Here is a 17,829-nt window from a genome sequence, read left to right on the forward strand (position 1 = left end):
ATTTGGATTTCGAAACATAGTTAGAAATTTGTTTACAATAATTTCGTTGCTATCTGAATTTTAAGCTTTCGCAAAACCATTAGAAATTATAGTTTGATGGTGCCCTCAAAATATATCCTAAATTAGCCATGCTGATGTCTTCTGATGGCTAACTAACTTTGGGCTAACTAACTCTTCAGAATGTAATTGATTGTACGGGGAAAGACCCTTACCCTACAGCGACCCTCGTGTTGGCCACTCGACTGACAAAACCCTCGAAATCTATAAAACAATAACTATCAAGGCCTCTCGAGTGAAAACCGCAGCCTCAAACACGGCTATCGGTTAGCGGCGTCGAGTGTTAGCCAAGTTACATGGAGCTCTCGGGCCAAACACTTCCTCAATACACAGCATAAGTCCACCAAACACCCCCACCAAAAACTCCCTAGTTGGTAGCTTCAAAATCTTATCAAGGCGCTCGCTTTGTAATGCTATCGAGCACTTCCTCGCCTCGAATTCCTCGCCCTGGGTAACCTCGTTTCGGTCCCCATAGCCAATGTGCACGCTTTATTTTCCCAAGCATTTGTGCACTAAGAAAAATGCAGTCAACATATGTTAACAAGTTACTATCTTAAGTCGTCTGAAGGCAAAGAACCTAATGAAGGCAAAGAACCTAATGTTTTCAATATGACATTGAAAGCTCAAACGTTGCAAGCAAGTATATTTCAAAACCTAACTCATTCACAACTTTCCACAGTGTATTCGAAGGTGCTCTAGGTGGGTGGCAAAAGGGCGGGGGCGTAGGAGGTTGGGTACCGAACCAAAGTGAAGTGGTAGAAAAAGCCAAGGGTTGCGGGGCTTTCGACGGGTTAGGGGCAACCAAACGCATTATTTTGTAATTATCGACAGAGTTCTAATAAATAAACCGTAGCAAGGCCCCGCACAAAAGAGTTTTTTTTTTTTTTTCTGGGTTGATGAAATTATGAATGGAGATAAGGTGTGGCATATGTGGCAGAGGTAGGGGGGCAGCAATACTCAGAAAAAGTTGTAACTCTCATTCATTCAGATACCTCGGGCAAGGCTGAGCACCTACTAGCTTACAAATCTATCTTCCAACTCCAGATAGCAGATAGCAGAATGGAGTAAACAAAACGTAATTTAGCATTGTAGGCGACTTTTACAATAATTACCCAGAGATAGTTGGCCCCATAAATCTGCAAATAAATCGTATTTAATTGCAATAAAAACATCACAGAAATGGTCAAAATTACATGGCCAAAGTCCTATTTACATCACGGCAAGCCCAGAAGCACCTGACTTCCATATATCGAAGGTAGATCTGGGTCCGACATGATTTACAACCTGACCTGGCACAATAGCACAAAAGTGGGAGGAAAAAAGGGGTAAAACACAAGCGCCGCCGCTTGGCGAAACAATAAATTCATTAAACCAAAGCCACGATTATTAATGAATGTAATAAAATACCAAAGAGACAACTAATCAAACATGATAAATTACCGAACAAAGGTGGTTTTTTGGGGGGCAGGTGAGGGAAGGTAATGGCTACCGACATACGCCCCTCCAGGGGCGTCGCAAAGGGGGGCACTCAAAGATGGCAATCGAAGAACAGGCAAGCAAACAACATGAAATACTTTTGTGCTCTGTTTGCACTGTGCCGAGGGTATCAAAGTATTTGTCGTGACATCGTGTAAACATTGGTATGCAATTTAGGTGTGATATTTTGTAGTTATTGCTGTTGGTCCCTTTCTGCCGTTTTTATCTGATAGATACAATTATTGATGGCCCGGTTGGCAGATAGTAAAACGATAAGGCTGCCACAATTGAAAGAAAGAAGTAGAAATTGCTTAAACCATATATATGTACCGGGAAAATGATAGAATCGAGTGATAAACAGCTAAAAGCTACAGGTCAAATAAGAATAAGAAGTTTTAGTTGCTTTTAAGGCTTGAGAATGTGCAACAAAAAGTGAAGTAAACAGTTTAAAGGCGAAATTTTCATAGTCCAAACATGTAGAATATTTCAGAAATCCTTTTAACTAAACTATGAAAAACTATAAATCCCGTTTTGTATATCTTCCAGGTGGTGATTTCAGGTGCATTATGTACAGTAGAAGATTACGTAATAATGTCACAGTGTGCACACAACAAAGCCATACACCTAGCTGCGGAAGGAACAGTCTCAGTGACAGACACTTCACAGATACGTAAGTATTCCAATAAATTTACTACTTAACCCCCTCGTGCCCCTAACACCTCAAGTGCCCCAGTGCAGGTCTCCTGTTCGGATGTGTTTTTTGTTTATTGACACGTCTGCAGGAAATGCCATCACATTGCCATCTAATTTACAATTTTGTACTCTTTCTTTTCGGCTGTGCCTTCGAAACCTTTCACAAAACAATATATATATGCATCCCGAAAAATAGAAAATATTTCAACAATTTCCAGTAGTTTGTAGCTGCTGTTTGTTTGCATTCGATTTCCATGACAATGGGCCGAGAAAGGTGGGTGGGGGGGCATTCCACTTGGCTTGTCCAAATGTCGGTAACAACAATAACAGAAAGTGCTACAGTTGTTGAATATTTTTCTGCTTGATCTATTGATAATGTTGCCAACCGTCATTCGAACGCGTGACGAAATCCACTTGAGATTCTGTAACAGAGGTTGGAATGCAAATGAGGCTGAGAAAAAACAACATTGAAGCCCCAAAAATTCGAGTAATATAAGTTATTTGAATGCAAAAAATCACTAGATATCCTCAAAGTACCTATTTCATAAATAAATAAATAAAAAATAGATATTTTCAACTATCTGCCAGTTAATAAACACTTTAGCCACTTCGATTTGAGGCACAACTATATGGAATACACATTTCCAAATGCAACCTTTCTGGGGCCTGCATAAAATGCGTAATTTATTGCAAAAACTGGCAACAAAGCAACTCACACCGGAGAAAAATGTAAAAATCATAAAAATTTGCTACGCTTTGGGTCAACTTTCACTCGACGCAACACCACCAACCTTTTTTTTTTTGGGTCTGACCATGGCCAATTAGAGCCGCTGCAGCTGCTGCCTGAAAAGCCGAAAGAAGAGATACAAGGACCAGCACGAGCTACGCAGCCTCACACAGCAGGATAATAGGGAAAGAAAGGACGGGACAATGGAGGTTCAGAAGAAGCGAGCAAATGCTGGAAAATGCAGTGACAACAGGTGCAAAATTATTTTTTGTTTGTTGCGAGTGCGCGTGAAAATTTCCAGCTGGCCAGGGACAGGGATATGACCACTTAAGGACTAATGTGCGAAAAGTTCCTTTGTCAATTTGCACGCCCTCTCCTCACCAAGCGACCCTGAAAACTTCATTCATTTGCATTTGGCTAAGCTCAGGTAGTCGGGGATTATCCCTCGTTCTAACCAAAAACCTCGCTGCATTCGGGTTTATCCCACTTGTTTGGCTGGGAATTTCCCCCGCAGATTTACGGTGGTCAGCCAAATCCCGGTTAGCTGGAAAAATATCGCAGAAATAAGGGAAGGTACGGCTGCTAATGAATCCTGACATCTCAATCAATTCTGGGGGAATCGAAACGCAAGGGAGGTGGCACTTTCACCACCCCAAACAAAAAGTGAAAACGCACTCACCCGAGACCACAACATTTTCCCATTTTCCAAAACAGAAGCGGGCCACACGTCAATAAATCACACGATTTAATTTCAGACCAACAGAAGGCGAAAATTGTTGAGGTGGCTTGTGTGGATTGCGATGTGTTCCCTAGGACCGCAACTGCAACTAGGGACCATGGCCATAAAACATTTTATAGCTCATCATGTGCGGTCATAAATCTGAGAACGCAATCAGTTCTGCCCGGCTCCCCTATATATTCCGGCCATATATACATATATATCGGATAGGTTCAGGGCGTTGCCCAATCAACACCTAACCCTTACCCCTGTCCACGGGATGCATGTAACAAGTAACGCAACCGTTAATTTCTTGATCAAATTAATCCCAGTCGGCTCTTTTTTGGAACTCCTGCCCGAATCCCGTATGAGTGGTCTGTCTGCCAGAAGTTTTTCCGCTTGTTTGCCTGGCAGTTCATTAAAAATGTTTAGCATTGTTCAGCATCGTTGACGGCGGCAGCGCCAGTGATCAATCAGATACTCTCAAGATGCTGTACCTACGATTGCCCAAATGTATTCATAACAAGTGCGAGATCGTCGGATAAGCGTCTTTGTAGCACACAACACTAATGGGAACTCTAAGAATAGGTTGAGCATTATATATGTATATCTTCGTTCAAATAAAACGAAGTATGTCTTAGTTAATCACGTATCATATCACATACATATCACTCAAAATTTGTATATAAATACAATTATATTCTACTGGTTTGGTAGAGATGTTTTACCTTTAAATTCCATTTGCCTTCACGCATAACCATATTCATTCATCTTCCCTGGTGTTTGTCTTACCCTACGTACCTTTCACAAAATCTGCCTTGAACAAATTTGTTAATCCTTTTGCATCTATGTACTCCTCCTCACACAAACTTGAACCCTATGCACCTAGGCTTACTTTCTGTGACACGATCGCACACACAAGTTGTTCCCAAAGAAAATCCCTCAATGACTTTGCCGCCTGGCGGCCCTGAGCCCGAAAACCGAGACCAAGCCGGCGACGAGACCCAGACGCGGAGGTGCTAATAATGTGGGAAATATTTAGCACCATCATTACAAACATCATTAAAATATAAATAGATGTGTTTAACATGAACACCCAAAAGGGAAAACCAAGGAAAAAGAGCGGCCGAAAACATTGGAACAGAAAGTTCGACTTGGTCGAAAAGGAAATCATGTGGCCTGAAAGAAATTCCAAGAAATAGCACATGGTGTCTTTTTGGGGGGTATATGTGTATGGGTATATTGAACCTATAGGAACCTCTCGCTCCGATCGCGCAGATTCATCAATTAACGCCCCTGTGAGCGAGACGGGTGATCGGTGAGCGGGGACGGAAAGAGACAGATAGCCCCTTCATTTCGGTCCAAGACGTCAGCAAATAAATGCATTTCCGTTGGCCGGCCAGTCCACAAACAAATTTCCAAGAGACGCCGACGAAGCTAAAGAAAATGTTGAAAAATTCCCAAACAGATTCGACTCGATATTCTCTTACCTACCGCGCGACCAAAAGAGGCAAAAAAGAAGAAGACGAGGAAAAAAGGGGCTCAAACGGTTAAGAAAACATGGTCAACAACAAAGGCGAACAAGTGTACCGCTTGCCGATCGTCAGTTCGACAGTTTTTGGTCAATTGCTTCACTCGATCGTTCGGGAGTTTTGGAACAGAGAGATATTCCAAAGGGCCTGCATTGATTTCCACTTAACGCTTCAAAACTCAAGTGGCCAGTCCAGGCCATATAGTATTCTCCATACCATAACATTCCTTTTCGAGCCAAGTTTACTGTTGAAGTAAGCGCGCTTTCGTTCCTGGCTCTCTCTGTTTCAATATTATTGTTTCCCACAGTTGGTCAGAAAATATTTAAGCGCCAATTTGATGTAGTTTTTCTTGTCCCAGTAGTTTTTCCTCTTCATTTCTTTCATTTCTCTCTGGCCCGGTCAAGTGTCCCCCCTTGAATTTGAATAACAATGCCGTTCGGCTCGGCTTCAAAGCTGGCTTTCTTTCCCGAATTCTCCTCCCTCCGACTTTTCCCAACTTCGATTTTGGTAATGAGCGATTGGGCCGTTTGATCTTCAGTTGGCAGCAAGGAGCCGGGTTGTCAGCAATTACGCACTTGATGTGGAAAATCGGGGCTGACAATGGAGCTGGAAGGAGCTGTTCAATGGGGTTCGATAGGGGGCTAGTCAGTCGATCCCTTGGAAATCCAAAGTTCTCGGAATCTGTTATTGTCTAGCGTGGGAATAGAGTTGTGACCACAGCGACATCGTTTTGGAGATGGGCGGGATTTTGAAACTAGAAATGAATGGATCTGAATGGTGAAAGAAAATCACATGTAAACAGGATCTTAAGATACATGAATATTTTTAGGTTTAAATGGCTTCCCATATTAAATGATGTAGTATATCCTAAATATGAAGAAAGCAATGGTCTTGCATAGTACACATCTCATACTAGTTCACGTTGCATGTAAAATCCATCGAGCACTGTTTTTTAGTAAACATGCAACCGAATCGTGTTCTAATCAATAAAACCCACCACATGCCCCATAGCTATCCGATTATCTGTGAGATAATCGAGTCCAGACCCATCTCAGACTCATAACTGTAGCACACTCCATGCCGCACACCGTTAAACTGTGCATTTTACGAGCCCGAAAGCAATCGAAAAAACCAAATCCAAAGCCAGAACCGAAAAGCCATTAAAGAAATGCCGTCGCGGGGATAAAACAAAACGCCGCCGATCAGTGATCACCCATCAGCGATCGGCGATCGTTGTTCCCCGATCAGTGTGGCAATAAATTCATCAAACAAATATTGCTAGGCCTGCTGCTGATCGACATGAATATTAAAAACCACAAAACTATAATCAGGGCATTATGATCAGTGGCGATGGTCGGTGGGTCCAGGAAACATATCAATCTCTCTGAGCCAACGTGGTTTTTTCTCCTCTTTTTGTGTGTGTTGCAGCCATTAACTACTGCCTGCAGACGACCTAATGGACAAGATCTTTCGTCACTCCCCGAAGGGATTTACCTTTACCTTTTTGTGTTCGCTGCTCTGTTGCAGCGATCGAACCATAGATCTTTCGCCTGATCCGCTGTCGCCGATGTGTGGTTGATCCTTAAATACCCTTTAAATTGATCTTAATTCCCCCCAACCGCATTTATCATCATTTATATCGGCGGGCCCTTCCGCTTTTTCGATGGAGTTTACGCTGCTGCCTGAGTGCTCCGATATGCTATCTATCGGAATGGATGTAATGGAAGTGGAGGATCAGGCATCTGTTGCCAGGGACATGGACTCAAAGGACTTAGCTGCTCCTGAATGAAGAATAGTTTTTTACCCAAAAAAATAAGATAAAAGTCCGTTCAGGGTACATCACACGAAGTTAAAATAGTATGTTGGCTCGAAAGGGTTTCCACCCAAATGTTAGCACAAGCAAGTTTATTTTTGGAAACCCCCTTTGGGTTGCATGATTCATAGCCATCCCTCAATCGATAATCTCGAGTGTCTGTTCAATTGATTTAGCCTAATTTATTTTAAGCATTTCCCAGAACAAAACGTTCCGTGTCATTGGGCAGGAAATGTCGCAAGCTCTTGAGGCTTTGGGGCAACCAAATTGTATATGTATATAAATTGTGGTCAAAGCCAAGACATCTGTCAGTTGATCATTGCGGCAGAACGGAAATGCATTCATTTGTCAGTTGGCTTGTGCCGGCCAAATAAATCAATTCACTTGGCCGGCGGCTGGCTCCCTCTTCGAAATTCCTCATTTTCCACCCAATACCACCGCGACTGCCACTTTCCAATTACGTAAAGACTTTAAAGGCACAATTCGGATGGAGGTTTCCTGGATCGCGTGCAGCTATGCAAATTCAACTGGGTCCTGCAGTCGGAATCGAATCGAGTCTCTCACTACCGTTTAATGAGCTCGCGATGGTAATGGTAATGGTGATGGTGATGGTAGTGGCTCACTTTGCATGACTCAAACTTAAACTCGAACTTCAAACGGCCGTGTTCCTCCTTCGGTTTTTTTTTGTTTTTTGGGCATGCAAATGGGTCTTTTAATCATACGAAACCCGTGTATTTTGGGCAGTTGTTAATGGCAGAAGGAGTTGGCTTGCGTGTCTTTGGCCTGTTCCCATCGACACGCAACGCAATCCCCCAGAAAGCCCCCAAATCCATCCATTTAATTCAAGTATCTGCTAGATGACAATGCGTGCCTGCCGACACCTTGCCAACTACATTTGTAGTCATCGTAATTGTCGATTGCGGGGGCAAATTGACTTTCGATTGGCACATAATCTACCCACTGACGTAACCATGAACTTGGCTTGACTTCGGGTCTAGACCACACTCAGACATTTTAGCCGGAATGGCAAAACGGAGCTTTTAACTGGGCCTTTAATAGAGTTATCCTGGTGCCGATCAGGCGGCACATAAAAATGTTTTCTTATCTGGTTATTAAAGGGTCGCAGTGCCGCAAAACTGGATCCGAGCAGCATTTTGGCCACATTAAGAAAAATGAGGGCCAAACAGAGAGGTTTGGCGGACATTGACCAAACGTTTTGGGGCGAAGTTAAGCGCAAATTATGAAATGAGTAGGAAGCGCCATTAAGACAAAAAGTCATTAAAAAACCGAGAGACTGGAGTAGATCTCAAAGGAGACGAGGAAACCCGAGGGATTGAAGAATTTACCAGTTTAAGATACTTTAAAACGTTGCCGAAATATCTTCGAGTTTAAAAACCAATTGTTTTATTTTTAAAATATTAAATTAAACATTTGATCGAAGTTTTTTTCAACCCATTAATGGGTGAACTATAAATAATATTATAAATATAATTATAATTTTATATAATATTATTATGTCTATTTATACCATATTTATGTGTAGACCAGAAAAAAGGCACAATGTAATGCATTTTCCCCCTTGATTATTGGCTCAGTTAGTGAAATCAAATGCATTAAACAAATATTTATGTATGGACGAGAATCCCCATACGTGATATACACTTCCTTATTGAGTCAAATTGTTCAAAAACTTTCCCATAGCTAAGATTACATGCTTTTTGCCATAAAACATGAAAACGGAGCTCCAGTATCAACAGCTTTGCTTGTGCCTTATAACAGGCTTATATTTCCAACGAATCAATTTGCAAATATTCCCAGGAAGGTGGAAGAAAATAATTTGAAAAGAGTTGCGATCCCACTTCTTTTACGAGCTCCTTGCACCTGAGGCCTTAATTAAGTCCTGGCCGAAAGTACCGTCTGTGCCAAGGATCTCTGGAAAGCAAACAAACAAAATGTTAAAGTCGAAATAATGACGCGCGAAAAACAATAAAACAAAGGCACTGAGCACAGCGAACCGAGAAATAATGTTGGCTGGCAAAATGACAGACAATAAAAGTGGGCTAGGACTCGGGGCAAAATCCAGCTGGCCGCACTTGGCACCTTTTTGGCCCGATCCTGTTGGCCACACAGCGTCAAATGGCCAGCCGGGCGGACAAGGACATGACGTTTTTATTATGCCCAGCGTCTGACTTTTGCTCTAGGCCAGAAAAAAAAAGAAACTGGAAGAAAAAAACAGAAAAAGATAGACGGCGCCCTGCCGAGTAACCCGTGACCAAGTCGACATACATAGATCTTCTCTGGTTCTGGCCCTAAACTTTTGTTTTACGGCCCACGGGCTAGGGGAGCGTAAATCATGAGGTGTTATCCTTGGCGCTGAGGGGCTTCAGGGTGCTAGAATTGCACATGCATTGCTGTTCGAGGTTTCCCAGCTCTTCTGGCAATTTCAGCTAATTAATGGCATCATTATAGGGCACTGTATCCCTCGGACATGTTAATAGTGCTCTCTGTTTACTTTTTAGCCGTTCGAAAGGATAATTATCTTGTAAGTGGTCCAGACACGCCCAGCCATTTGGATCCTGCGCCAGGGTAAACATTTCTGCATTATCCATGAAAATTTGGGTGGTCCCACTAGTCTGTCGGAACTGGAAAAAGAAGGCAGGCAGCTTTCAAAAACATTTTTCAGCAAAGAAACATAGGTTTTGATCACTTAAGATTGTAGTTCTGAGTCGTGTTGATGAAGGAATTCTTATTACTAGCAACTACCCACTTCAAAAATGCCCAAATATATTTCCTAACTTCAACTGCATAAATTGCATCAATCGATTGGTAATGTCTTTCCATTTTGTTAAGCAATTAGAATACCATTCAAAGAACGCAAAGATAAAGAACCTTCGGTTTTGAGCACTTAATTAAAAGTGCATAAATTTGCCACTCTAATTTCGAACAATAAATTTTGCACCACCGCGAAGTGAGCGGAAATTCAATTACAAATCCATTGCGAGACAAAATAGCGGGAAATTAATTCGGGATATTTATGGGGCTGTGCCGAAAATCACCCCATACATAACCATAAAGCCGGCTTTATCTGTTGTTAACCCATTAGTTGACAAATTTTCGCGGGTCCCGAGCTTCGGGCGATCGGCGTGGCACCCACGCAGCTTCCTGGAGAATTACGATCATTGGCCAATCGATGGGTATTAGCACCTGTCTGCGTAAATCCCGCGACAACTATATCTTAATTTATGGTGACGTAATCAATGCTTCTGCATATATCTCGGCCATAACTCAGATCGTTCGCGTGCGTGGATCCAAATGTTAATGGGCTACGGAGTGGCAAAATTCGGCAAAATAGAAAATAAAACTGAAATGGCTGGAGAAGTGATAAAAAGAAGTGAAACAATTCAAATTGTCACAATAACTCAGCGAGTTATGATCAAAAGGAAGCCAGCAAAATTTTACTGTTTACTGGCGACTGTTGCAACTGCAAGCTGCAACTGCAAATGCCACAGTCGAGTGTTAACGTATACCCATTAAATGGGATACCGAAAGGCGTAAACAAGTGACGGAGACTGCAGCCGTCGGCAAAATTTATGTGACCGGGTTGACAATTTTTCCAAGTTTTTTTTTTTTTAATTTTTTATTTTATTTTTTGGGTGGTGCGTTTTTTATGCCTTTTTCTCTGCTTTTTATTATTTTTATTTTTTTTGCCAGCTAGTGAGTATTTCGGACCTGCTGGTGGCGCATTAGCGGGGCCATTTCAAGTTGGCTAACACTAACACGCAGTTTAAACGGCTTGTAAGTGACCACGTTTGCACTTAATTAATAAAGTCCGCAAATCCATGCCACACCGCTGACTTTGTTGCCATGTTGCAACTTCGGTTCGCCGGTTCGCGATTCGACTCGAATTTGAGTTAGAGTTTGCGTCCTTGCTTAGATAACATTGCAATTAGTGTTGCTCGATGCAATATATTCTTGTGTTTATTTTAATAAATTGCCATCGAGCCGGGTCGGTTTAACTTAATTAAATGCCAGTTTCAATTTATTTTCCATTTACTCTCCCTGGACTGCCTTATTGCCGCCTGCCTGCCACAATGAAAGCGAAACCGCAGAAACAACAATATCGCCGCGTATCGGCGGGTAAATAAACAAAAGCGGGCTGGGGAAAAATTAAAAAAAAAATGAACGAAAAAGAAAAATTGCCTCTGTGGCTGATGGAACTATCAATGTAATTTAACATTCATTCGCCGCCAGCAGCAATTAACTGTAAATAACATGCGAAGCGGGCTGCGTGTGTGGTCTGCAAAAATGGTTAAAAAAAACAAAAAACAAATAAATAAAGCACCACTTTCAATATCGACTACAAAGCGGCTTTTTGTTATTGCCCTTGTCATCGAACTTGTCCGCAGGCCATTCGATTGATAAATGCCTTGCATATATGCATATATGCATCCAGGTGTATCGATATCACCGGCAGGAGGCCTCTGAAATAACAGTATATCTGTAGGATGAGTAACTTTATAGTTTCATAAGTTCAGCACTGAGTCACTGGCTTGCAACAGACAGTCAATTAATTGAGTTTGCATTAATAAATGCCACTAATTATTGATTCAAAGTGACATGCTTCCCAAGGAAATGACTAATCCACTGTGATCACGTAAATATCTGTAACCAGTTCAGTGAAAAATAACAAACGCCGTTAATTTAACTCGTAAAACTAAAAGTTTGCACTTTATGAAGAAAAATCTAGAGCAACATAAAATGCTTTTTAGATTTACTTATACATTTTATGGCTATTTTAATCAAATTCAACAAAAATTCTTGAAATGGTTGCGCCTTTAGGTTTTATCTCGCATTTTTCTATAATTTTAATTGCTTTTTCTTGATTTGGTGGACCTCAAAATTCAATCAGAGCAACATAAATTATAAGCAAATAAAATTTGGTGTGGAGTCCACAAAATTTGACCCAGAAATGCGTAGCGTTGACTCCAATAAAAGAGATTTTTCTTTCACGATTGTTTCTAGGGGCACCACCCACATAAAGAGCGAAAAGAGAGTGCTATTTTCTCCCACCTCTCTCTATTTAGGTACACTGGAAAAAATTTTATCGTATCCTATTTTGGGTGCAATAAAATAAAAAATAAATAAAAGATGATTCATATATACCATTTAGAGATTGAATCCGAAATAATTCATGGATAAAAGTGGGAAGCTTAAAATTATACGATATATAATTTATTATATATATAATATGATATGCGATTAGGGGTCGTATGCAATGGAAAGTCACTTCATTGATGATTGCTTTAAAAGTATGCAATGGTATATTTTATATCTATATATATATACAAGATTCATTAAGCAAGTTATAAACGTTAACTTTAAAGTGTAGATCGATGTATATAAAAGATCTACAAAGATCTCTCAAAAGGGGTTGTGACCCAGCATTTTCTCAGTGTACTGTGTGGTGCTGTGGGGGCGACAACTCGTGCGCTAATTAACTCATTGACACTGTGCCCCCTGCGACCGTCGCGCCCGCTGCACTGCATCCAATTCCCGGGGCACCGATTCGGGTGGCGTCAGTGAAAGAATCGTGCGTAAAACTTGAGAACGCTCCACATTAAATGGCGCTAATTTCGTGGCATTCGAGTTGGCTCTGGAGCAGTGGGCAGCCGTGGGCACTGGTCAGTGGAAGTGGAGCTGGAGCTGGAACTGGAGCTGGATATACATATGTGGTGCTGGAGCTGGGAGTCGAGGTCTGGTCTTCAGGGCGTGCCAATGCAATTAGCATTAGTGCAGTTGCCGTTGCCGCGAGGAGGGGAGACGTGGAGTAGTGGAGGTCGAAACTGATAAATGGCTGCAAGTTGAGGTTTGTTTTCCTTTTGCCCAGGCCCAGGCCCGCTCTCCGCTTACAAAACAAACCGAAATGCCAGCCGCGGCACCAGGCGAGCAAATAAAACGGTTTCTTCCAGGAAACGTGACAAAAACGTCAATAACTGCGGGCTCTATACGCGCACTATACCGTATACTATATGCCATATAGTGGCTGCAACTACGCCGATTCCGATGACGATGCCAATACCAATACCAATACTAATACCAATGCCAATGCAAAAACCAATACGGATGATGGCCAGGGCCACTAGTTGCAGCATGTGACAAATCTCACTTGTTTGTTGACTTTGCTGCATATGCGAAATGCAATTACTTAGGGCCGCCTGTAATCTAAGATGCTTCACCCGGACCCGTCTTAAGAGCCCAGACTCCAGAGACCAGGCTCCAGAGCCCAGACTCCAGACTCCAGAGCCCAGAGCCCAGGGAACCCAACTGCAATCGTCAGCGTAAAAGTTCCGGGAATGCAGCCATCGAAGTGAACGCCTCAGACGACATTCCTGGAACTATTGCAACTCATTGGGGCAATGCTCTTGGTGTAAGTAATGCTCATGAGCCAAGGATAACTCTTGGTCTTACATCATGAAGAATTCAGGCTGATCTACTTAACAGTAAAGATTTACATGAACTATCCAACTATAAACTGAAGATCAATTGAAGAACTTACAATTAATAGAACTTATGTCAGTATACTACATTAATATTGCTTTTAAAAACAAACAAAAATGTCATTTGTTTGCATTTACTTAAGTCTATGATCATAAACTAAGGCATGGAACTCTCCTCCGCATAAATAAGCCATGTGATAGTGAAAGTAGAATCTGGAATGTAAAATCAAATACGGCTGGACTCGATAAATATGCTGGGGAAATGAAATGGTCTTTGATTATCATAGAGATCGATAAGCTGCGATTTATGCTTATCAAGCCGCAGAGATGAGAGTTGGCAACGCCCACCGATCTTTTGGATCTTACTATCCACGCAGATCCCATAATTCAAATCTCAAGATGGGGGCTAGTATCATGCTGATGGAATGACAAACTGATCGGTGCGATGGAATAAACGTGTGATGGTTTTGGGGTTTTGGCCATATCCATATGTACACGGATGGATCGTAAAATGTGTTTTCCGATTTTCGTTTCGGTTGTTTTTCGTACATGTGCCGCAATTACGAGGCATTTTGACGCCCCAGAGCTCGTTCGTTGTCGAGATATTTGATTTTTGTTTTTATTTTGATTCGTTTTTTGATTTTGGATTTTGTTCATGCTGTGCAGTTTAGCATTTTATGATTTTTTAATTTTATGTTGATGAAGCTCATTGCTTGCATATTTGATTAGCGTTTTGATCGTCGTTTCTGGTTGTGTTTTTATGGTTTGTTTGTTGGCCGGGTTCTTTGTTTTCCTGATTATTTCCACCATAATGCCTGAATCGCCTGCTTTCGGCTTCCCTCTGAGTGTGTCATTTGTTACATTTTCGGCTTTTGACATTATTTATCAAGAGCTGTGTTTTTACGGCCCACAAAATAAAGCTGTGCCCAGCTGGTGGGTCAGCCCATAGAAAGTGGGGTATTTATAAAACTGAAATATATTAAGAAATGCAGAAAATGATTAACTAAAACTTTAAAAATTCATGAAATAATATGAAAATTAAAAATTCGCAACTTGCCGGTCAGGTATGAAATTCTTATCATTCGTTTATGATTTTTTGCCAGCTGGTGACGCAAATCCTATGACGTCGCAGCCTTCAGTTAGTGACAATTAAATTATGGCCAGCAAGACGATATCGTTCAACGTCGTAAATACCCATAAATTAGAACAACCAGCCCCGCCCGAAATTCTATATCCATCGGTTCACTTCGGAAACAAATCACGCCCACACATATTGAGCACTATCGATAGCATCTTAGAACGCCTTTTTATTTTGCCATATTTATGCTGATGCATTTCTCAGTTCAAACGCCCTTACGAAAACTAAACTAAACGAAACGAAATGAGACGAGACGAGGCAAACATTCCACTCACCATGACTAATAACTTAATTAGAAACTCGGCAGAAGACGAAGATTTGGTTGTTAAAATCTTAATAACTTGCGGCAAAAATGCGACCCGATCGAAGCTTTTTATTGAGTGAAAAACAAACCCGTAGCGGAGATCTCTAAAATACCCAAAAAGATCGAAGCCTATAAAAATTCCAAAGCCTAAAATGCATTTGATGGCTTTTTCTTGGGAGTGTGAGTGCGTGTCGTGGAAATAAAAATAAACATTTGGCTTTTCTAGCTCGCGGTGTCAATCTTGTTGGAGTGGGGGAATAGACTGAAGCCAGAAGTTAGGAACTGTGGCACTTTCAATGTCAAAGTCATTGGGAGTTCAACGATATTAAAGCTCGAGTCTTCTAATGGATTAACCCAGCCACAAAGACCACAAAAATAATACCGTTGCCCATCTCGATGGACTTGCACGTCCTGCTCGGCCAAGAAATCAAGTAGGCAAATGTGGCACAATGTTGGGGGAATCGAAGTTTGCATCGCTTCAGGGGGGAAAAAGAAAACTGAAACTGACACTGCTAGTGGAAGCTCACTGGAAAAACAGATCCACATATTATCTATTAATTGCTGGATTGTAAAGATCGGTGAAGTAGTTTTGTAAGGCACTTAGATTAATATTCACAGCTAATTTCATATTCTTTGAGCCAGAATTTTCGGGAATATTAGAGTACTATAAAGATAAAACCATGATTTTGGGCCACATATTTTTTCCCAGCTCAGCACCAAGTGCGCACTCACAAGTGCTGGCTGCCAGAGGGTGCTCCACTCGGGGTTTGTGTCACCAAACTAATGAAATCAATAAGCTAGACGAGCGGCCGGGCCGTGAATCACAAGAGTCCCAGGAATAACAACAAAGGGAGCTCCCTGGGGCAAGAGGCACAAGTGGCTGCCACCGGCGGCCAAAGGTGTGAAGCACAGAGTCACTCAAGCCCTCAGCTCGCCTCGGCTTATGAAATATGAGAGCTAAGAGCCGAGATGCCAGAGTTGAGAACTCAGAACTCAGAACAGGGAACCCAGACCCAGACCAAGACCAAGACCGATACCGAGACCAGGAACGGCGACTCTTGCCAAGAATTTGTGTGCATAAATTTAATTACTGGCAGAACGGCAGAATGGCAGACGACTGAGACCGGGGCTGAACCCAGTCACCTATCAATCTAACTCGAGTGGCTTTTCTCCTCGTGTTGCCTTTTTCTTTGGCTTTTCAAGTGCTTTACTTATTAGTGACTTTTGTGGCCGCATCCCGCCTCCACCTCCTCGCGCTCGTCCTCCCCGCTGAAGTTCAATAGCCTGTCGAGGCCAGATACAGATACAGTATCTGAAATACTGAGCACAGGGGCAGATGCACCGCCCGATACTCCAGATACATCAGTTTATAATTAGCGGAGAGAGCATGCGCACCTTGGCTACTTGACTTTCCGAGGCTTAATGCATTCGCTGACTATTTTGGGAAATTGTTTTGGTTTTTTATCCAAATTATAGCAAACAGACAGGGGCGCTTAGAACGAGCCAAACTATCTCAATAAAGATAAATGGTCTCGCTTATTATTTATAATAATATTGTTTATACTTAAGCATGAGGAAAATAACTAACAATATCAATTCAACACAAATGCGTATAAGAGACCAATATGTAATATTTCGTCATCTCAGGCAGCAGACTTACTAATATTTAATCAAAGTATTTGACAACCACCCATCACTGACGACATTCATTAGGTAATATCCGCAAAGACGCGTGTTTCGTTTAAGGTCAAAGTTCTAGAGCTACACGAACTTGTATCTCGATGTTCATGATATACCCCTGCCAGCACCCATCGTTACCTTCCGTTTTGGCACGCTTAATCACTTCGATTAAAAGAGCCATGTTTGCCTTTAATTAAAAATGTTTTTGCCCGCCAAATATTTACATCAATTAAAAACACTCGCCAGGCTGATTAGCTGATGGAATTAATTTGTTGTTTTCGATTTTGTATTTTCAGAAAATATAACGATAGTCGGCTTCCCGGATTATCTGAACAACGAATTCAAAATAGCACTGTACGCAAAAGAAACTCAAAGATATTTGTGTTTCAACGACAATTGGAGATTAGTTGGCATGGTGAGTAGAAATCTTACGTTGTAATAATTTTTGGAAGCCTCCCTTGGGGAAAATGAATCATTTGCCCGTGATAGATAAAATGACAACGCAAAGATGAAAGGGCATTTCCACACGATTTGTTTATGGATAGATAAAGTTTATGGCGCCATGGTGCAAGCAAATTGTTGGCAATAGCCACAATTATATGCTTGACAATATTTATTCTGCCGCTATACACGGTATATAGATGCTGATATAGCCAAGGCCCGTTGCGGCTATTTTGATTGCATTGCATTCGCACTTCGCATACTTGAATAAAGTACAAAGCGCCAAGTGTAGACAACTCATTTTTCCCATTTTCCGTCTCTCGTCGATTTGTTTTTATGCAAACTAACTGTGCAAACACTGTAATTTATGACATGTTCCACATAATGGTTTTATGCAAACGATCGCTTATACGACAATAACCATATTACGGCGACCTGGCCAAATTGTCAGCCACAATGGGTGAAAACCTGTTGCGGTTGCACCAAATCTGTCAGCGGGCTGAGCAAAATATTTATTACAATATTTTTGTAATTTGTAATTCGAAAATGCGAACGATTTCATATGCAATTACGGCCGAATGTGGCACAGATTTTGAGATACGTTTACGCGGCGTATGCGTGATATCGCACGGAGCAATGATTGGCAACTGTTTGGGGATACGGACGAAATCGAAAATCAAATTTTCGAGACATTGTAACAGTTTCGCCGGCTGTTTCAATGTCACAAGTTGAAGTGCAGCCACTCGAGGTATG

General features: G+C 41.7%; 1 protein-coding gene across 4 annotated transcripts in view; it reads left to right on the forward strand.

Moving 5' to 3' along the window:
* The window catches only part of LOC6734041 (ras guanine nucleotide exchange factor glfB), a 57,853-nt gene that overhangs the window by 34,321 nt on the left and 5,703 nt on the right, over positions 1-17,829 (forward strand). For all 4 annotated transcript variants that reach the window (XM_039291389.2, XM_016167848.3, XM_039291390.2 and 1 more), the window contains 2 exons: positions 2,080-2,203; positions 16,932-17,050. In XM_039291389.2, the coding sequence (XP_039147323.1) occupies positions 2,080-2,203; positions 16,932-17,050 (243 nt within the window). The remainder of the gene's footprint in view (positions 1-2,079; positions 2,204-16,931; positions 17,051-17,829) is intronic.

This window comes from Drosophila simulans, chromosome 2R (assembly GCF_016746395.2).
Source record: "Drosophila simulans strain w501 chromosome 2R, Prin_Dsim_3.1, whole genome shotgun sequence".
Classification (NCBI taxonomy): domain Eukaryota; kingdom Metazoa; phylum Arthropoda; class Insecta; order Diptera; family Drosophilidae; genus Drosophila; species Drosophila simulans.